This window comes from Pogonomyrmex barbatus, unplaced genomic scaffold (genome assembly GCF_055798465.1).
Source record: "Pogonomyrmex barbatus isolate J1 unplaced genomic scaffold, ASM5579846v1 scaffold9, whole genome shotgun sequence".
NCBI classification, from domain to species: Eukaryota; Metazoa; Arthropoda; class Insecta; order Hymenoptera; family Formicidae; genus Pogonomyrmex; species Pogonomyrmex barbatus.
Genome location: NW_028297193.1, coordinates 6,909,850 through 6,933,548, shown reverse-complemented (window position 1 = coordinate 6,933,548; position 23,699 = coordinate 6,909,850). Strand labels below are relative to the sequence as shown.

The following is a 23,699-nucleotide window of genomic DNA, read 5'->3' as shown; positions in this document are numbered from 1 at the left end:
GTATATAGTACGAGTGCGACAACGGTTCGAACAGTAGAGACAAAAAAGAATGCTTCAGTTATTAATTTGATACCAGAAAGAACGACATCTCGTTCTTTAAAATCCACTGGAAATGTTTTGTCTGTTGATCAATGGCGGTATAATGCTCCAACGAGGCAAAGTATCATAACGTCAACGAAAAATACAGATACGCTCTTTAAAAATATTCGCGAAGAGCAACCGTTTCTTCCAACTGCAGCGATGTCATTGGAAAGTGCAACGCCAACTGTAATTAACAAAATTAAACATATTCCAGAAATTTTAAAAATAACATCTGGAAAGATACAAGTTACGAGTACTGAACAATCAGCTTCTATTTACGTGACACCGATGCCTTCTTCTCCTTCTGTCTCTTCTTCATCTTCTTCCGAGAAATTAAAATCTAATACCACGTATAATTCAAATTCTGGAGGTTTTCGCAAGATCACAACGATGAGAACGTCGACAACGATGCGTCCAGAAGTAATGGAGCTGCTTGCCTCAATTGGTCTTCGACCAGAAAATACGACAAATGTGGAAGACGTCTTTAAAAAGAATAAAGAAAGTCTGGAGATTAAATCAAGAATTCCCAACAGTAACGGTTTAGTACATGCAACTTCCGGTCTAACAGCCATTGCGCCTGATTCACCATCGATAACCGCTCAAAATACTTTCGAGAATCCTGTTTCAGAAATCGGTAAGGGCATGAACAATTTGACGCCTGATATACAATTGCTTTTTCAACGATTTGGTTTGCAAACATCCAATCTGGCAACGACTACAACATCTACGCTCAAGTCAACTATTAACACAAACTCTTATACCAATTTCAAGCCTTTGCCAACGTCTAAAGTAAAAAACGAGGATATGAAAGAATTTTTAGCGAAATTCGGGCTTGGTGTCAGTGATAGTAGACAGAAAAAGGCCATGTTAGCGTTAACAGAACGACCATCATTGATTGAAGCTGTTCCAGATAATATGAGACAGATCTTAGAGAATATAGGCCTTATATCTCGCAGGACATCAACGCCGAAGATGGAGAATATAGAACCAACAAAAATGACTAAGCTCCACGTATTCAAACCTCACGAAGTTCGTGTGAAGGATGAAGAGCAGAGAATAAAAATTAACGAACTTTTAAATAAAATCAGATTGGTTCAGGAAGGAAAAATAAGTGCGAAAGACGTACGAAAAGTAGCTGATGATTTACTCACAACGACCAAAACTTTAAAGAATGGACCAGATCCACTGAGTCTAGAAGAGATAATTCAAATTTACAATGAAGACATGAAAAATGAAGTGAAAAGACAACAAAATCCAAAAGAAATTATTGAAATTACTACCAATGACGATCGAGCTCTCGCGAGTACTACACCAACACCTACTGGTATAAAGAGATTTATGATATCCGTTTTGGGCACTTCGGAATTCTGGGTTGAACGGATTATTCAGGGTCTGGCAAGCATCAGGCGCATACTAACCAACATGGGCAATAAGATTATCCGACCTCCTGATTAAATTAATTTCTTTTAGTACTTATTCTCTTGCCTACTTCTTCTCAGTATAATTTTCCATGGCAATGTTTTCTTTCGCTTCCACTACAATTTTTACTTAAGTAAATCCAAATCCAAATTTAAATTACAAAGACAACGGATTGATAAGTACAAGAGAAATCAATGACTACTAGGCTAATATATACTATATATTACTAGGGTATATATTAAATTTTTTCTATATTGATTAATTATTTAATCTATTGTTGTTTAATGAAATTGGGAGAAGAAAATAAAAAATAAATTAATAATTTTTTATAATAAAATTAATATTTTAGTAGTATATATAATATTAAAGTAGCTTATTCCATTTGTACGTATATACTATATTTTAAATTAACAAAAAAAAGTCTATACATTAATAATAAATTTGAAATAATTTGAGTACTTAACATTTCAATAGTACAATATTTTTATGTCGATAATTAAGCGTATATTTTAAAATGTGAATTAAATAAAAAAAAATAAATTATTTAAATTATTAATTTAATTAAATTATTTACGGCTTTATTTTATCGAATAATAAAGAATAAAGAAAGTTTAGAGAGTTTATTTATGTGATTATTCATGTCAAAATCAAATTACTAAATCTTGGTTTTAAAATAAATATAGACAAAATTGCAGAATAATACGATGAAGTTTGATAGGTTTGGTAAGTAATTTATCTTAGAGATATTCCTTGAGACCGATTTTTGTACACAGTTTTTTTTATACGCACGCATTACTGTCTCAACTAGATATATACAACTTTCATTCTGCGTACTTGTCCTCGAAGTATGCATTGCATGTGATGCATGTGAATATTGGATGCATGTACTCGCACGCAACCGGTTTGTAATTCGATGTCGTCATCGTTGCTACTAATTACGCGATGGACGGACGGAATTTATAATGTATTTTTCTCTTTTAAGATAATTTTTTCTACTATATTATATTGATATATTGCAAATCATTAAATATAGAATAGAGAGAGAGAGAGAGAGAGAGAGACAAAGCGTTTTCGCGTTCTTCATCAGAAATGAATCTTGGAATATTTCTTTTTATTCTCTTACTCTATAATCTCCAATCTTTAACATCTCTTTAACATCTCTTTATTATTATATTTTTCTTACATATCTTGTTTGTTAACTTTTGATTTTTTTTAATGCAATTTCATTATTTTCGTATCTGTATAATATTCTATAATATTGTATATGTCATACTTTATATTTAGTTTTGTTAAAAATAAAAATAAATCATCAATTTTTGGCAATATTTAATTGTTTTTCTTAAATTACATCAATATATACTTAGATTTGGATCAATATTTGCAGAATTTATTATAATTTTTTTTTAATAAGATTTTTAATCGTGCGATAGTATTTGTTATTACATATGGTATTTTGCTTGCAAATATGAAACAAAATGAATGCAAAATGAAATTAAATATCAATTTATTACGATCTTGTCGTATCTGTAGATGCTTCCTCAACAACAACACCAATCACGACTACGACCACAAGCACGGTGACTTCAGATTCCACGAAGGATGGTTCGGACTTCCGGGATGCGTTGACATCAGCTCCGGAGTCATCGACATCTGCAGGAACAAATCTAGCAGCGCTGGAGGAATCCTTTGGTGGCACTACCCGTGCACCGGATCCTGTTCTACCAACAAAACGAAAAAATGGTTTATATTTTCTTGTGGATTGGAATACCTTTCTCGAGGTCGGTGAAGATGATAAGGAGAAAGTGAATCTGAGATTTGAGCCAAAAGTAGGCGATAGGACAAGATTTCTGCCAGTCAGCATACCGTAATTTATAATAATTTAATAATTTTAATATAATATTATTTTTTATAAAAGTTAAGTTAAATCAATTTAAATATTTTAACATTTTCTTTATTGTAACATACATATTATATACTTTTCTGTTTATTTAATTTTATTTTATAATTTGATATCCGATACCATTTTTTAAAAATATATCGATTGAAAATGTATATAATTATTATATTAAATGTATGTTATAGTATATTAAAAAATATAACACATTTGTAACATTATAATACATAACAATTTGCGCACGTTATTTAAACTTTATATATGACATATATGAAAATTTTTCTGCTAAGAAAACAACAAGAATTGAAAATTTGTGATTTGTTTAATTGTACAATTTATACAATGTATTGTGTGTACAAGAATTATTTAGCAATTTTAAATTCAAGTTAAAATTAAATGCAGAATGACTCTAATAAAGATGTAAAATATATAATAAGATTTATAACAAATATAACAAATATACTAAATTAATTATAAATATAAAAAGATATATATATATATAGGTTCATACACACACATAATATGTGTGTGTGTGTGTGTGTGTGTGTGTGTGTGTGTGTGTGTGTGTGTGTGTGTGTGTGTGTGTGTGTGTGTGTGTGTGTGTGTGTGTGAACCTGTATATATATATATATATATATATATATATATATACATGTTCCATTTACAGGGTATTCCTTTCGAGATATCTCGTAAAGTATAAAAGATATGGGAAAATGTTTCAAATAAAAATTTTATGATTTCAAGGGAAACAAAAAATGATATCATTGGTTTGATCTTGGATGGACGTTCCAAGTTTATATAGAAGTGAACTTTGTTTTCTTAAATGGAAATTTTTGATTGACATATTCTTGTAGGTGACCTCGAAAGCTCTCCAAAACTCACTATAATAAAGTATTTTTTTAACAAATACTTTCTGAGTTTACTTTATGAAGTTTGAATTTGATATGCAATTTGACATAAAATATAAAATATGTTGTAAATCATTTCTTACATAGTTGTTATTCAAATTAATTAATTAAATGTAATTGTTTTTCAAAAAGGATGCGTCGTTTCATATTGGAAATCTCCATTTTTTTTCTTAACAACCACTAAGTATTTTCTTTACATCAATTGATTCATCTCATTATTTTGTGCATAAAAGTATTACTATATAGTTGTCACAGAAATGAATAGTTTATTCGAAATATTTTGTACGACATATTTTAGAATCTATTTCTATTTATTTCTATTTAAGAAAAAACAAAGTTGACTTTTATATGATCTTGGCAATGCTATCCATGGTCAAACCAATGGTATCATCTTATGTTCTCCTTGAAATTATAAAACTTTTGTCTGAAACATTCTCCCATATCTTTTATACGTTACGAGTTTATATTTCGATGCGAAAATTAAAATGAGACAACCTGTATACATGAATAATGTAAGTACATTAAAGTACAAAATTTTAATCAATATTTATACGAAATATGATCTTTGTTAATATTGTTCAGAAAATATATTAACATGTAATATAACAAGTATTTATCAAAGAAATAAATACTTTCTTAATGTTTATTTTTAAAATAATCATAAACTTTATTAGTGAGGGTTAGATTTATAACGCATTATTATTTATTTATTGAATCGGACACACATACACATACCACATATGCGCGTGCGTGTGATCTACTATTTGCATCTGATTTTTATATTATAATTTGACTTGTTTCATTTATAATTTTATTTATAATTTTTATGCTATACATTATAATATATGTACATATATTAATATATTTTATATGTTTACTTTGATTTTTAATTATTTTTTTATATTAGTTCATAGAACATAGATTGTAATAAAAGAGTATTCCAAAATTTGTCTGTCAGCGCTGGTCATATTCAATATACGTTACATGAACTATAGATTTTCAGTGCTGACAATAAATTTTGGACACACAGCCTAATAATACTAAATTATACTAAATAATACTAAATTATAAATATTCTGAGTTTTGATACAAAATGTAAATTACTTAAAATTAATTTTTTGTATTCTGTGATTGTAAAAATCTTATATGTTCCACATTACTGTTAATTAATTATTAAACAACAAAAAAAACATAATATTAAATTTGTATTTATAGAAATATTATTATGTTATAAAATAATTAAATTTACTAATATTACAACATCATTAATGAATTTATTAATAATGTTGTAATATTAAAAGCGCTGACGCTCACAGTTGGCGACGAGCCACGACGTGTCTCTCGATAATTTTACAACAAAAAATTTCAAAGAATATCAATATTTTGCTCAATTTAAAAGGAAAGCTTTTAGTCAAGTTGAAGAAATTTAAATTAGAGGTCAACATGGGCTCGATGAAAATCATAATATTATCAGTCATATATAACGTGCAAATATTTTCGAGACATTGGTTGATGAGAACTTCACAGTTAAGTCTCAGTCTGCGTCCAGAATGTTAGCGAATAAAGATCTTGTTATATGTTTTCTCTTTCTGTGGTGTTTCATAATTAATGCAAAATGTCAAGATCTAGAAGAAATGTCTAAAACATTAGATGAAATACTTATCAATACTAGATCATTTCGAAGACCACGAGATTATGAAGATAAACCATTAATTTGGCAAGAATATGAATTCAATACTGCAGCTGGAAATAGAGAAGGTAATTATTTATCAAACATTTTATTAATTTATATATTTATATATTTATATATTAAATATTAATAAATACAAAGTAGTATACAAATTTTATAAAAATATTGTTTAATGGAAAAAATATATTTGATATAAATATGATTCAGATAGGAGTAATATATTAAAATGTATTAAATGTTTTATAGTTACTTTACTAATTAGAATTTACAGCAGAAAAATTATAAGTCAGATTATATAATTGAAATCACATTGTGTGTGTATGTGTGTGTGTGTGTGTGTGTGTGTGTGTGTGTGTGTGTGTGTGTGTGTGTGTGTGTGTGTGTGTGTGTGTGTGTGTGTGTGTGTGTGTGTGTTCACATGCGTGCGTAAACACGTGCGTACACGTATGTATACATGAATTCTTAATATTCTTACATATAATAATATACAAAATTTTTTCGCATAAAGTAATATAATTTTATTTTACTGTGTAAGTGCATCTTTAATAACTTTTCGCCTTTGATTAGTTCTGAACTAGTGAACAATTTGAAATATAAATAATCTAAGTTGTCTTCATTTTCAGATCTTATTGTAACAAATATTTCATTGCATACATTTGTTAATATAAATGAAAACATCAACATATCAAGAAACAATTGGCAATTTTTGCAAACAGATACAAATTACTTAATTTGTGCCAAAAATTCAACGTTGCTTTTCTACAAGATTAATTTAGATGATTTGTCCATTGAACGTATTATAAGTATATTAACAGACGGACACATATTACAATTTAAAGTTCTCCATTTCAATAACGAGGCAATATCTAATAAAAATCACGCAAACAATTTATTGGCAGTTTTACTTATTAAATCTCAGCATGGCTATTTCCTGTATTGGTATAAAATTTTCGGAAATACATATGTATTATATTCAATGTGGCCCATACGGAAGCAAATTCAAAATATGGAATTCGTGCAAGAAGGAAATCAACATGAATTATTGCTACTAGACAATGATACATATTTCGAAGGACAATCGCTTATTGATGTTTACAGTTTTAATGTTGATTATAACAATCATCGCATTGATATATGGTAATTGCATTTGTTTAATTACAAGTGCTGCTTACTTTACTTTTCATAATACTATATTAAAAGATTACATCGCACTTTACACTTAGAATAAAATTTTGGAATATTATATAAGTTTTATAATAAGCATTTTTATAAAAAAAAACAAAAAATGTAAACAAAATTTACAGCAAAGACAAAGCATTATGCTGTAAATAAATTATACATTAACATCCGTTGTTTTAACGCTTTTATTTAATTTTTGCTTTTGTCGTTGATATCCTGATGTCTTCATCAAAGAAACCTCGGAGAGAGATATTTCTTTGACAAAAAATTGTGATTTATTTTTCAATTATAGTTTTTATACGCTTATATTTCAAATATACACGTTATAAGATCAAGTTATATTCTAGTTTACAAAAAAATAATATAAATATGCAAATGCAGTACTTATTATATAAAAATTTACATTATGCAGGTTTTGTCGACGGTTATTTGTTCCAAAAATATTTAATATTCAAGTTTGTCCGATTTACGGGCGCACTGTGCTAGCTTTTCAAGGGATTGACAGTGTTATATTATACAAATCAAAAAGTGAAGATAAATTGTGCCAATATGAAAAATTAGAAGTTATTAAATCCAACAAACTTGCAAATGTTGTCTGCTTTGAGAGTGGTTATATTGAATATTTAGCAATTGGCGGAGAAAAGTTGCGTTTGCTTCATTTCTTTGAAAACGAATTTCAAGATATTGCTGAAATAAATTCACATTTCAATGGTAAGATCATGATAACTTTTAGTATAAACATATTGAAAAATATATATATTATTATTTTACAGAAACAATTGAAATTTTGTGGATAGTCACTATACCACTAAACACATATCGAGACGAGTCATTGTTACTAGTTCAATTACAAAATTTAACAGTAATTGCGTTTGCTTGGCATGGATTAAAGTATAAAGCTATACCTTTACCTAATCAGATTATAAGCAAGTTTGATCTGTCAAAAATTGTCGTTATTCCAAAAGTTGGATTCGTACATAGGAATGCATTTGTGCGCATAGAAGTAATCTTAAATGAATTAGTGCAGCCTATTCACAATAAGATGGAAAGCGTGTTAAAGACACGAGCTTTATTGGAGGTTCGTTTGCACATCTTATTTCTTTTTAATATAGACATGTACTTTATAAGATTATACACACATATGTTTAATAGTATTTTAATATAAAACGTTTCATAATTTACATATGTTATGCATTGAAATAAATAAATATATAAAGTATAGTTTGTGCAAACCTTTTATATAACATTTTGTATAACATTTTGTAAAATGTACATTTTCAGGAAGTTTTTCGAAAACAGGAAGCTGTCTTTTATGAGACTGAAGTACGATTTAATGAAAGTTATTTTAAGAATCCTACAATAGCAGGATTTTGGAATTTTTCAAAAATAAATGTATTAAATGCTACAATCGAAAAACATGTAAATTATGGCGCTGTTAAAGTCGGTCAAATTGATTTGGGAATAAATGATATATCGACAAACGTGACATTAAATTTAAAAAAATTAAAAGAGTTAGAAGCTAAACTCGAGCAGGTTATATCGGATTTGAAAAACATAACTAATTCAACAAGCATTGTCTTGTCAGATATCGAATTTACTGGAGATTTTCTGGTGAATGGTACACTATATGCCAAGAATGTAACTGCTGCATTTATTAATAATGTATCAACTTCGATCATAGTGAACAGTATTGTAAATGATATCCCTGATATTATCAATGGTCAGAAATCTTTTCCTGCTATCAACACCGATGACTTAACGGTTTTCTCTTTAAATGACATACCATTGGCAAAAATTGTTTTTGGTTTTCCAATCAAAAATTATAGTGATGTAAATTTTTCAAAAATAAGGCGATTAGAAATTAACGGACATTTAAGCTTTTCTGAGATAAATGATATTAATTGGAAGAATTTGATGCAAAATATAATTTGGAGAGATAATTCGACAACAATTTCTGGAAAGACGATCGTGGAAAAAGTAAGATAATAAAACAGAGAACAGAAAATAAATAATAATAAAAAACTATAATATCACTATAATAATATAAAACTGCCCAATAGATTATAATTGTAGCGACAAAATGAATATTATCTACTAAAAATTTAAAAGAATTTTATATGCCTAATTTATACAATTTCTAAAGAAATAGTTTTGTATATGAAAGTAAAATATCTCTAATTATTTCTTTACTTGCAATAATATAAAAAAGTTCTTATTCTATGTTTAACTTCTTTCTCTTATCTTTTTATAAAAAATCGCTGATTGCATCATTTTTATTGGGCACTCTGTATATTAATATTGCAATTTTATGTTATTATCTTTCATAAAAGAATTTTCTGTCTACAGCTTTTCGCCGAAGAAGCTAATGTCGAAAATTTAAATCATTTGCGATATCCAGAGGATTATGTTCTAATGAGTAATAGATTATCTAACATTACGGGTATAAAGCATTTTGCCAATCTGTCTATTAGACATTTATTAAGTATCAACGCAATAAATAAAATAAATATTGACGATTATGTTATTCTTAACAAACATGAGTTTATTAATGAAGAAATTACTTTTGAGAATCTGGAAATTGTTGGAACTTTTCAGGTACAATTTAATAAACATATATTACAATTAAGCATATATAAATATGTTCTATAACAATTTCAGATCGATGGAAATATAACAGGTATTAACGTAAGCAGCACAGAGGGCTTACTTAACGAAACTAATAGCCTTTTATCAGATGTTATTTTTGAAAATTTGACTATTATGGGAAATATAATACTCCAAGATTCAATTAATACTAAAACATGGTTAGACTTTGATGATCTTTTGTTAAAAACTGAAGCAAATGCAATAATTACTGCAAATAAAAAGTTTTTGAACAACGTCAACGTAAAGTCCAACGCTACAATTATTTCCAGACGAATTAATAACCATCTTTTCTCGGAATTTGTAACATTAAATACTAATCAAGAATTTCCACGTATGTATCAAAATTATAATTTCTAAATATTACTTGATTCTAAATTATCAAAACAGAAAAATTATACTTATTTATTTATACTGTCTATTAAAAAAAACAGACAAAAATATATTTTTTAAGAATATATATTTTTTATTTTGCTTTCGTAATAGATTCAAAAAGTAAAAGGAATTTTACAAGACAATTTATAACATTAAATCAATTGAAAAAATGAAAAATAGTTATAAAATTATATCTACCCGTAGAGCATCATAAAAATTTTATTTCAAACAATTTTTAACAATTTTATTTATTTTAGATTTGACAAAAATATCGCCGAATGTCATGTTTGGAAATATAACTCTTGACACCATGAAAAAGTTGGAGGATTATGTAATTTACGAACAAAATATCACTTTTGGTTGTTTAAACAAAGTATTGTTCTTTATTAGACCACCTATCATTGATGATTTGTCTTTTGATACCATAAATCAAATTATTTCTCAAACCACTTTTTTTGATAAATTAAACGAATTTTTTCAAGAAGTCTATTTTGAGAACTTGATGTTCTCTACATTATCGGCCGAAGAGATCTTGCCAAATACAATCAATGGAATTAATTATACAGATTTAGCTAAATGTGTATTAACACCCTATACTCAACAAAATTTGACAGGTGCTTTAGTAATTGACAACTTAAAAACTGACCTCTTAGACATAACATTCATCAATGGAATATCATTGAATACATGGAATCTATTATTGACAAATGCAAAATCACTTTATAATAACATGTTTGACGGAAATGTGTCAATAAAATCCCTACGAGTGACAGGTATGATAATGACGTCTTTGATCAATGACGACGATATCATTAACATTTATAAGGAATACAACATGGCAAATGTTATCTTCGATAAAAATGTGTCAATTGAAAATTTAAAAATAATTGGCTTTGTAAACGGTTTGAATCTATCTAAATTTATCGCTGATGCTGTTCAGAAAACTGATAAAAATATTACATTTATAAATCGCAAAACATTCAAAAATATCACATGTGAATTTTTGAAAATGCAATTTATAAATGGGCATTTCGTAAAAGACATTTTGGATCCAAATGAAAAACAAATGCTCAAAGGACCAGTTGTTATAAAAGGTAGGCTATGTACATAAATATATTAAATATTTTTACATATTTATATAACAAAATAACATTTTTTCAACATTTTTATTTTTACATTATTAATAACACTTAATTATTTTTTATTTTAAAATTAATCGAATATATATTTATTAAATGTATTCTTTCGGATGTATATTTTTGCTTATTGCTATAAATAACATTAAAAATTTATGTGCTCATTTGCTTTTTAAGTTAATTGATTATATTTATTTACAATACTACTCTATAATAATTTCTCTTTTTAATCTTTTTTTTATATTAATTTAAAAATTAATCTTTCTTTTTTTTTTGAGGCTCGATCACTGTTTTAAGAAACTTTAATACAACTGGCAGAATTGGAAATGTTGTATTCCTAAGTGATTTCACAAATAGATTTAAGGCACTTGAAGCTAATTCTTATGCTCTTTGTGGTAATTTCTACTTCACTGAGACTGCCTCGATAATAAGATTGAATGTAAGTGGATTCATTCAAGAATTAATGTTGAACAATTTCATGGAAACAATAATTTTTAAAAATTATGGAAATATTACAATTTCTGGATTAAAATTATTCAACAATTCAGTCACGTTCAATGACGCATTTAACATCGATGGCAGCTTGAATGATTTAGATTTATATAGATTTCACAAAAGTGTTGTTTATGTTGATAAACCTTTTTCGATCGATACCAAAATCATATTCAAAGAAGATATTTATCTACAAAAAAATCTCCTAATAAAAAGAAAATTACAATCAAGTACCATCATGGGAGTTGATATGACAGATTTACATGAGAATGTTATCATTCTTAATAAGCCTAAATATTTTTCAGGTAATTATCTTTTTGAGTAATAAAAAAAATATACATATAAATATAAATAAATAATATAAAGTTGCAGACTTTTTTACAGCATTATTATTAATTGCAAACCAAGTATAATTGTAATTTATTATAACATGTAATTTATTATAAATATATTACATGTCATTTGTAATTAGCAATAATGTCGGTAAAATATGCATTGTCGTATAAATGGTAAACTAAGATTGTATTCCTGTCAAAATTTATTGTCAGCGCTGATCATGTATAGTATACGTTACATAAACTATAGATTTTTAGTATTGGCTTTAGTGAATTTTGGAATATAAGTTTAAGTATTCATATAATATATTTTATATTTCAGCACGGATGGCATTTGACAATGTGACTTTTCAGACAAGCTTAAAAGTCATACAAATCAACGAGTTGCAAACAAACCTATTAATTTCATTAAATACGCAACAGTTTATTATGACTGATAAACTTAATTGCACTAATATCGTTGTTAGAAACATTCAGATATTAGGACGCGTTAACACTTTCTATATAGAGGATATTTATGCAGATACTTTTATGGTATAATAAATGTAGAATAAAATAAAACATTTATATGTATATATATTTTATATATATATAATATATATATATATATATATATATATATGTAAATGTTTTTTTATAAACAATTTATAATATTTATTTATCATATTTATTTATAATATTTATAACACACACACACACACACACACACACACATATATATATATTATACATTTTTTCTATATATGTTATATATTTTTTCTATTTATTTATATTTATATATTTATACATAAAATCAGGACACATCAAAGATGTCTTTGCAAAAGAGACATCTCAAAGTTTTTTAGAGATTTCTCAAAGATTTTTAGTTAAGATAAAAGATTAAGATAAAAGATGTTATATAATCCAATAAAATAATATGCAGAGATGTTTGAGAATTAGATATACTTTCATGTTGAAAATTTTGTTAAAATCATATATATTATTGTGTACAATTGTGTTTCAATTTATAAGTTGCAATTTTATAGTCTATTTTTTCAAATGCATATTCATAATTGATTAATATTATATAGTAAATATTCTAAAATTAATAACTTTTAATTACCTTTATAGATATATGGTAATCAGAATATTATGGGAAACATAAAGATACGAGGAAACATTTATGCATTTCATGATTTCAATGCTTATTTCATCAATAGTTTTAATCCAAAAAGAATTGTTTCTTTAACTGAAACCGACATTTTAACTGGTAAAAAGTTAAGAAAAGTATATAAAGATAAAATAAAATAAGATAGAATAAAGTATATAAATAGAATAAATTAAAAACAATGTTGTACAATTTTTAATTGCCATCAGATAAGACAGTTTAGTTGCATGCAATATATCTTTTACGCTCAGCGTTCACGAAATACATTTTATAACTCCTATTTAAATTTTTAATAATAACAATTAATTTGAATAATACATTTGTACAATTTTTGTTCAGGAAAATTTATGTTCAAAACTCCAGTTATTCTTAATAAAAGTCTTAGAATTTTGGGTCTTCTAAACAAAATAAATCCAATTAATTGGCAAGGAATAGCAATAAGGACAATGAGTAAGACAAAGCAAATTATATCTGGAAAGTGGAGAGTATATGGAAACGTCCATTATGAAAAAAATATTGATGGAAGTGAGCTTTTAAATGGAATTAATATTACTGAGATATCATTTGTTTTGGCAACAGAACATCTCGAAATAGATCATGTCATTGAGGAAACATACGTAAGAAAACCATTGTAATTAATAAAATAAAGAAATATTTATTTGTTTATAATTATGATAATTATTATATATATATATATATATATATATATATATAATTATAGATATATATATATATATTTTATATATATATATATATATATATATATTAATAATTATTGTTTTATATAAAGCGATCTATACAATAAATTGTTATTCCTTTACTTATATATTATATTCTAAATATAATTTCATTCTCTTTGCAGAAAGATTTGAATAACATATGTGCATTGCATTTAAATATGCTCAAATGCAATGCTGTAAATCAGATATATAAGTTCAATACGTTTGATTATGTAAAAATCCAGGAATTTGATGGAGATATTCATTATATTCATAATGTTGAAATCAATAATGTAAATTATATAATAGTGAATTATAACATTTGTCAGGTAAAACTTCTATCGTATACTCAAACTAATTTTCAAGTAATAGATGAAGTATCTGATTTTGGATTGACTGACCAATTGATATTTTTTAAATCAAATGGCACTTTATACTTGCTTACCGTCGCAAAACATACTTGCGGTAGAAGTGTTAACAATATATGGAAGTTGGAAAATAATAGACTGATGGTAAGTTTATTACAATGCGCGCACACAATCTGAAAATCAAAGCAAATATAATTTATCTTAATAAACAGACTAATCTAAATTCTACTTTCTCAATAAAGAAAATTAAAAAATGTTTATAGAATAAACAGTTTTCGAATAATTTGTTTAATTTTGCATTATTTCTTTTCTTATAGCATGTATTAGAACTTGATAACATCACAGACATTACAAATTTATATCAAGAATTTTTAGCAATTATTCAAGATGATCTTGAAATTGCACCAGAAGATACAGTTGGACATATCCAGTTGGACATATTAAAAGCTCTCACTTCACATGAAAATAATAAATTTAATTTAATTTTATATAGAGATCCTTTTGTGCTTAACCAATCCTTAATTTATAAATTGGAAGAAACGTCTCTCAATGGCACACATTTAATAAATTGTTTTGACTGTGGCAATCTATTAACTTTCAAAGTAGGTATTTATAAAAGAGAAGAGTACATCTATTATAATGAAGAAGTCAGCCAAGATTATATATATGTGAGTCAAGAAGTATTTCTATTTACATCTTATTATGTCTAATTTTTATTTTTTATCTATTATGAAAAAATAACATCGCAAAGAAATATTTAATTTCCACATATAATTAAAACTTGCGTTTTTCTGTTTTACATCAATATATTAATTTAATCATATTATTTTATCTAGTTATGCAGAAATGATACTTCACAAACAAAAATCTTGCAAACTATAAAAGCACATCGACCAAACTCATTTTTAATTTTAAATTTTGATGGATTTGTCGAAACATTATTTATTTTCATAGAAAATAATAATATTATTCAGGTTTATGAATATACAGGTAAAAAATACATGCTAAAAAATATTATGAAAATTAAAGAAGAAAGATATTTATTATTTTATTTTTATTAATTTTATTAAATAGTATAATTATTATATTTTATAAAATTATCTTTAAGGTATCAAAGGTTTTGTACATCGAAATACTATACAAATGAAAGTTGATAAATTATACAATCTTAAACTAAAGAAATACAATAATTTGAAGAAAAAACATTATGTGGCTGCTGTTTATAAAAATCGATTAACAATATTAGAAGCAAAAATGTATGGAGAAAAATTAAATTTGAATACGTTAATTATGGATTCTTGTTACACAAACATGTGTCAAATATATTAAATATGAATAAATATAGAAAATAGAAATGTATAATATTCTATTATATAATATTAAAAATTTTTATCGTTAAAAAAATGATAAAAATTGATAGAAATACATAGTATAGAAATATAATTAATATATCATATTTAATTATTATCAAATTGTTAAATTTAATAACAATGTAAATTTTATATATATATACAATCATCTATTACAATCGTCATTATTTTATATTATATAAATGCATATAATTATAATATATAATATATTATAAATTAAAATGTTATTGTACTAAACACGTTGTTACTGATTACAATAAATAATTATTACTTTTTAAGAAAAATTTATTAATTTATAACATAAACTAATATTTAATAATATTTAAATAATCATTTTAAGTAATTTTATTTAAACTTATATAAAATTTAATCATACGTGAAAAATAAACTTATTCTTTGCGATAAATGTATTACAGCTAACACCTCATTTATTTTATCATATATTAAATAATTAGGAATATTAGCAATTATCAAATTTTCTACTGCTTACTTTGCAATTTTAATTAATGCTTTTTATGCATTTTGTTTTATAAATTACAATAATATTAAGGGCTATTTTCTCAATAATAAGAAACAAATATTTCTAATTGTTTTCAGAATTGTAACACTTCTTATATTTTTATTTACTTTTATATATTGTGATAATGTTCTTAATATTCTCTCCTTCTAATTTAATAAGAATATGATGCAAAATATATGAAGAGCAATAATAGAAGCAAGACCAGATTCAATTAGGTATAGCATAAAGCAAATTCAAACAATATGTAACATATATAGAATTATACGGTATTATTTATCATTTAATAACATTTTCATACGACATAATTAATATTTAGCAATTATAGTTATTTATTATTAAAGTTAGTAAGATATAAATAGGTTTTTAAATTACAAATAAGTTTTTGTGAGATACTATATATTATTAGTTTTTAAATTGATTATGACTATTAACAAACGGAATCAATAATCATAAGCTATTAACATACAATATAAGGTAATATATTTGGAAATATTCGATGAGGAAGAAATTATAGCATCTATGTAAGGAATGTGACCCGCGCCCTCCTAACCCAGAGACACTATGACTTGCTTCAAGTAATATAGGCTTAGGTTAATGTTCTTCGTTTCAGATTCCAAATCTGGTGCCAGTTATCGTTCCCTGTCCGAATATCCATTCGGTTTTCAAAAAATTTTGCAATTTTGCATTATAAATTTGTTAAATTAGTAGGATATTAACAGAAACAAAAAGTAAGATATTAAAAAAAATATCTTTGTTACAACTAAATGTTATCTTGTGCTAGTCTAAAAACCTTTATGATAACATTAATAATATTTTAATAGCACATATATTCTGGGATTAATTAAAGTAAAATATCTGAAACATAAAGATATTAAAACCATAATAGTTTACAAATTATAAATGTCAAATAAAATATTTACTAATAAATACTAAAAACAAATTTAAATGTGAGAAAAGAGATAGTAAAAATTAACTATTACTCGCTTGTTTTTCAATGAAGTAAAATTTGCATAAATTATAATATTAAAATTAAAATTAAAATTAAAATTAAAAATATTTGCACCTCATATTAATAAATATTGTATATAAAAGATCACAGACGCACAGACACATACATACTATGGTACACACATAATAGTATTAATAGTATTAATTGATAACTACTCGATAATATTATATTATTTTTATAACGTTAACAGTATTACCATTGGCTGCTCATTAGGTATTAAAGCTTTATTTATATTTTTATCTTCGGTTGATAAATCATAGATGTAATCATTCAATATCTTATACATAACTAATAATAATAAAACTACAGTAAAAATATAAAAGAAAAAAACATCTATCGCGAATAAAAAAATTATTGTAAAAATAACCGTAATGTGAATATACGCGCGCGGATACGTGTATATATTTATGCGTACGTACGTTCATGCTTGTGCGCGCGCGCACGTGTGTGTGTGTGTGTGTGTGTGTGTGTGTGTGCGTGTGTGTGTGTGTGTGTGTGTGTGTGTGTGTGTGTGTACACATATATATATGTATGTATGTGCAATAATATTATGCTATTATCAATAATATCATGTATTTATATGTGTATGGTATAAAGCCTTAGAAATACAAAAAAATCTACTTTATGTTGTATTCCAAAAAAATCTGCATCTCGATATATATATCTCACGTCATATTCGATTCGAGAAATCGATTTAATTGGTACGTGCGCGCGAGAAAAGCCTCCGGCGCGCGCCGTCGCCTTGACGATGATGACGACGTCGACGTCGCTTTGACGTCGGCGCAGTACATCGTCGTGTAACCAAAGCCACTGGTCGGGTCGACGGTCTTTCCAATGGCAAGCCAGTGTTCCGACTTTTCTCAGACTTTCGCGCTACGTGTTTTGTCTCCAGCCTAACGCCATTGCCGCTGTCGTAGCGTCATCGTCATCACAATTCCGTCCGATCGTTTATGTTAGTTTTGTTTAATCGCATACATCTCTCGTAAATCAGCAGAACACGTTTGTTACACGTCGTCAAGCTTATGCGTTCAAGATCAGACGCTGCTCCGAAAGCTTCTACCAGCCGTTCAACTCGTCGACAACGCGCGGCATCGTTAGTCAACATCATCAGAGATGCCCAATGTTGATCTTATGAGCGCCGTACCGTGAGAAACTACCGGGACATGTGCCTTTCCGCTTCCTATTGATCGGCGCGCCCGACCGGCGCGATTACATTTCGCGGCTTACAAGAAAGATCTGGTAAGGGCTCTACGATCCCTATTCCTTCTCGTAATTATCTCGAACAGCCATTTCTTTCGCTAATAGAAGTTATATTGCTTGCTATGTGCATAAAATTAATTACATACTTTAAAAATAAATAATATTAATATTATTAATATTGCCATTTCTAAAGTATACTGCAAATAATAATAAATAATAAAAAATATACTTACATTACACACTTGTTCTTATCATGCTTAATAATAAAAAAATATAGATTTTGTTCAGTTAGAAATTAATTTTGACAATAAATTTTGACAATAATTAGCACTATTTATTTAGAGGCTTACTTTAATAAATTATGCATTTGTATTATTGTTTTAATAAAGGCAGTTGATCTAATCGTATAGCTCTTAGTGCAATATTCTTTATTTCTTAATATATATATATATATATATATATATGAGTATGTGTGTGTATGTATGTTTATATGTGTATGTTTATATGTGCATGCGCATGTGTGTATGTAAAGGTGTGTAGGTGAATACGCACGCGTGCATATCCACGTATGTGTGGGAGCTCAATTCAAGCAAAATATTTTTATATAAAAAAACAGTAATCATACATATTGCAATTTCATCTAAAAATTGTTAAAAAAGTTTTGATGACTATAAAATGTAAAAAATTGTAATTTTAAAATTTCTTATCTATTGTAAAGAATTTGGTCTTTAAAAACAACTTCCTTATCAGATTCGTTTTCATATTGTCAAAAGCAAAGAAAATATTTGAATTGCAATAAAAGAAATGCCTCTTCTGTCTTCAAGTTTATAAATAGAATTACATCAAAAATTACTTTTTACAAAATTTTCTTCTACATTGAGAAAAAAAGATCGAAATATTTAGAAATAAATGTTAGCTTATTTTCTTCAATATTTATAAAAAAAAATTTGACTATGATGACGAATATATAAATTTCTGTAAAATATATTTAATTCTTATTAATTATGAGATGGTTTATTTGCTATATGTAAATAATTTTTTATTTATTTCGCTGTAATTAAATAAACCTTATTTCATAAATAAATTTTTAAGTATTTCTTTTTGCATGTCGCTCGACATATCATTGCTCCAGATTATTGTTGCTGTTTGTTATAATGTCAATCACAAATATATTAATCTATTTGTATTTAAATAATAATACAGATGATATCTCTATATTCATATTTTAAATAAATTGCTACGAATCAACTTTTTATAGCTTATGCAATTAGATATACTTGGATGATACAATTAAATTGAAAGAATTATAAATGAAAATTAAGCTTAAATTGCTAATAAAATTAAATACATGATGTAACAGTCATCATGCTGCACAATCCAGAAAAGAATTTTAGTTTTGTCTTTTCTATCTTTCTGTTTGTGATTTGTGGATTTGAAAAATCATTATCTAGACATTTAGCCGCGAGCAATCGAAAGTCACTAATTGCTCTGCATGGCCGCAGAAAATTAATTGCCCACAAATTGATAAATGTGTTGAAACTTACAAAATCATTTGATTTTACATTTACTTTTTTATTTTGTTTACTTTTCATATTCTGTAAGACAAATATTTATTAATATCTTATTCATATTTTTAAAATTTCTCAGAAAACTCTCTCTTACAGCATCCGATACAGATACAAGCCTATAGTTTGTTACAACTCAAATAATAAAAATGCATTGCGAGAGGACCAGCTTGACATTTGAAAATGTCAATGACTACCTACATACATTCTATACGAAGGCTTATACTTATTACCATAATACTAATACTCGGCATTAGAAATTAAACCAATGTTGTTCGATTGATGTATGTATGACAGAATAATTGTTTCCGTCTTTCTTTACTCGCATAAAGTAAAATAAGTTAAAAGAAATTACAATAAATCTGTAATTATTATATAGGAAGAATCAATAAAGCAATTGTTGCGTCTCAATATTTTATTTCTACGAAAATATTTGCATTTTAATATACGATTGATATCAACAGAAAATTAATAATCTAAAAAAATCATTTTTCCTGAAACATGAAGAGTTAGTTAGATTAAAATAACATCTGATTTTTAGAGTCAAATTTGACATCTTGATCTCGGTATAAATGTGCAACACAGCTCGTGATATTTCTTAATGTTTTATTTACTTCATTTTTTATTATTTTTATCTACATTATTTTTTATTTTTTAAATTAAATGTTTAATTCTATTTACTAAATGTTTAATTCTACTAACTTTTTTTATAGTATATTTTATTTCATTTAATTTTTTTCGTGAGTGATTAGATAATCGATTTCTGAATTCGGTCAACAATATAATATAACAATATAATACAAATTAAAGTGATTATTATAAATCTACTATTGTTATTTAAACTAGTTCAAAAAATTAGTAGTAAAATTGAATATCTTAGAGAGCATTGGCATATTCAATATTTCGACTATAGACTCTGCACACAATGGAGAGATAGGAATAGAAATTATAGAAACGCGAATAAATATTAAATTTTGGAAATAAAAATTAGGAATAAAGATTAAATGTAATGCGCAATAGCTACAAATAAATATAAGATATAATCAGATTCTTAATTTTTATTTCCAAAATTTAATATTTATTCCTATTTCTAATTTCTATTTCTGCTTACATTGAAGAGGAATTGCAAAAAGAATATCACCAGCAGAGAGAAAGAGAGAGAGAGAGAGAGAGAGAGAGAGAGAGAGAGACGCTCTTACGCGCGGTGTGCGATTATTATAATTTCTAGCATAATTTTTACGATCATGCTTACCTAGTCAAATCTATTAAACTATTAATACATACTTAACTGTATTGAAACACGCATATTATCTCACATAGGACTATCGTATATGTGTAAAAACGATACAAACTTTTATTATTTTTGGTGCGGACGATTATGATTTCCACAGATAGATTTTCCTTAATGCAAGAGCAAAATTGCGTAGCAGTTTATGTACTATCGTAGATTATAGCGATGTGTTTAACATCTGCGTTTTCTTTATTAGATGAAGCTCTCATCACGATATATAAGGCGAGTTTTTTAATTCATCGATTGATTAATCGCATTATGCAACTTTCCTCTATAAAAACAGCATTTGCGCATTATACGATTAATCAATCGATGAATTAAAAAACTCGTCTGTATTCGTAATTAAGAGCCTTATAACTCGTTGAATTATAAGCAAAAGTATACATAGGTATACCGTTTAGTTTAGATTTATTTATTTTTGTATACATGTGTATATCAAATATTTAGAAATGCTTTCTAAGGAAGATGCATAAACTTTCCAATGATTCCTGTTTGTCTAGTCTCTTCATGCTTTTATACGAACTATTTTTGGCATCGCGTGTATCGATGCAGTGATACACCACAAGGCTAAACCCGCATTTTATCACATCGTTTTATCTCAATTTAAATTTCGTTCTCTTTTGCCATTATATAAATATTTTATATATTTTATATATCGTAAATATCTTCTCAGCGCGCGCACATACGCATACAAAGCATAAAAATAAATTATGAGAATTATCTATTTTTACAACGCAACTAAATTATTGCAAATAATTATTTCAGTAAGATATATTACGTATTAAAACAATTGTATGTAAATATTAAAAATTTAATTATTCCTATATTATTGTTTATTTCATCTGACAAATCGAATAAATATTCTTTTTATTTATAGCATAAATAAATCATAACGTATGTATGTACAACATATAATAGATTTCTTGCCAGATAAGAGTATTATGATCTCTGACAAGAGTTTACAAGAGCTGGTCAGGTAATTTTCTATTGATGCTACATACTTGCTTGGCTGTAAGTGGACTGTATTATAATTAATTTGTAGTTTTTTAGAAACAGCTCTTTGTTCCACTCATCCATTCATCTCGCCGTTCACAATAGTACTACCTTTACTGATATTACTACGCCGAAACTAAGTATATCAAAAAATCAAAAACTATCGCCACGAATACGACCGTGACAGTACATTTTGCTCATCGCGGCGATTTTGGATCGCTTAACCTAAATGAATTTGAAATGCATCTCGAAATTATAAAAAGCTTTAATCTGACAAAAAGGATTGAAAAGAATAAGAACAAGAAAAAATGATCTAAACATATAATATACGCTCCTTTTATCATATCTGACTCATAGAATTTATTCTTTTATCATACTTTTTATTAATATTATGAATCTTACTTTTCCCTTTAAATCTTTTTCTCTTCCAATAGAAAATACTTTAAATTAAAAAATACAATTATTGAATAGATGTTCACGACAAAGAGAAGAAACAATCCTATTTTCGAAAAAAAAAATCACATAATATTTTTATAGATTGTGCGATTTTTAATTATAGAGATTTAGTTGGTGTATGATAACGATGATCGAGAAAATACTGATTGACAAACATTATTTGAAGCATAATTGCTTAAATATATTTTGATAATTGCAATAAGGATGAAGATCCAATTTCTTTCTTAAACGGATTGTGAGCAACAGCAGAAACGAGTCAACTATCCAGGTCAATAAGACACTGTTTTCTATCCTGGCGAAAATAAGGCGTAAATAAGATAAAAATAAAGAATTGAGCGTAAGCCGAATGTAACTGAAGAGTGATAGAAGTGTAAACAAATCTTCTAGGAAGCGTAGATTAGAACGGTAAAAGAAGCATTAAAACGCTTCGTAAATGTTTTACATTTCTTTTACGTTTTCGCTGTTCCAATCTACGTTCCCTAAAAGCTTTGTTTACACTTCTGTCACTCTTCTTTTACATTCGACTTACGCTCAACTCTTTATTTCCGCCTTATTTTCGCCAGGGTAATCAATGTCCGTTCGTTTGTCTATTCGTTAGTGAAACAGCAGATAAGATCGATAACTCTGCATCCATATCAACGAGACCAAAGAGCGCCATATGGATTATAATCAACCACACTGTCAACTCCCCTGTCGACTTTCTGTACACATACGCACATTGCGCATTCTTAAGCTTCTCTCACAAGAGCTCTTGTCAATGGAGAGCAATTGGTACAACCAAGTTTCGTAAAATGTTATAATCTTGTTGTAATTTAACTTCTTAACGCGACTTATAGAATACATATATACGAAGTGCCAGACAGGTTAAAATTTATCGAAAATGGTATAAAATAATATAAAAGATAGAGC

At 26.6% G+C, this 23,699-nt stretch overlaps 3 protein-coding genes across 5 annotated transcripts in view; all 3 read left to right on the top strand.

Annotated features, from left to right (window-relative positions):
• The window catches only part of LOC105431075 (uncharacterized), a 54,786-nt gene extending 49,275 nt beyond the window's left edge, over positions 1-5,511 (top strand). For both annotated transcript variants that reach the window (XM_011645017.3, XM_089084908.1), the window contains 2 exons: positions 1-1,405; positions 3,031-5,511. The exon at positions 1-1,405 is cut by the window's left edge and continues 729 nt beyond it. In XM_011645017.3, coding sequence (XP_011643319.2) covers positions 1-1,405; positions 3,031-3,368 — 1,743 coding nt within the window. In that variant the 3' untranslated portion in view covers positions 3,369-5,511. The remainder of the gene's footprint in view (positions 1,406-3,030) is intronic.
• A 205-nt stretch (positions 5,512-5,716) lies between these two features.
• fs(1)N (female sterile (1) Nasrat) lies at positions 5,717-16,040 on the top strand. 2 transcript variants are annotated; one of them, XM_089084907.1, is made up of 16 exons: positions 5,717-6,060; positions 6,616-7,129; positions 7,584-7,882; positions 7,945-8,249; positions 8,453-9,148; positions 9,518-9,766; positions 9,830-10,148; positions 10,447-11,283; positions 11,604-12,122; positions 12,475-12,686; positions 13,263-13,401; positions 13,639-13,916; positions 14,348-14,530; positions 14,704-15,054; positions 15,223-15,376; positions 15,495-16,040. In XM_089084907.1, exons 1-16 carry the CDS (start codon positions 5,853-5,855, stop codon positions 15,713-15,715), a joined length of 5,484 nt encoding a protein of 1,827 aa, XP_088941033.1. In that variant the 5' UTR covers positions 5,717-5,852; the 3' UTR covers positions 15,716-16,040. The 2 variants fall into 2 exon arrangements, with proteins under 2 accessions (XP_088941033.1, XP_088941032.1); XM_089084906.1 differs by having other exon boundaries at positions 5,723-6,060; positions 14,162-14,530.
• Positions 16,041-18,050: 2,010 nt separating this feature from the next.
• DAAM (disheveled-associated activator of morphogenesis-like protein) overlaps positions 18,051-23,699 on the top strand; it is a 43,761-nt gene continuing 38,112 nt past the window's right edge. Inside the window, exon 1 of the mRNA XM_089084928.1 lies at positions 18,051-18,524. The gene's annotated coding sequence lies outside the window, so the exon portion shown is untranslated. The remainder of the gene's footprint in view (positions 18,525-23,699) is intronic.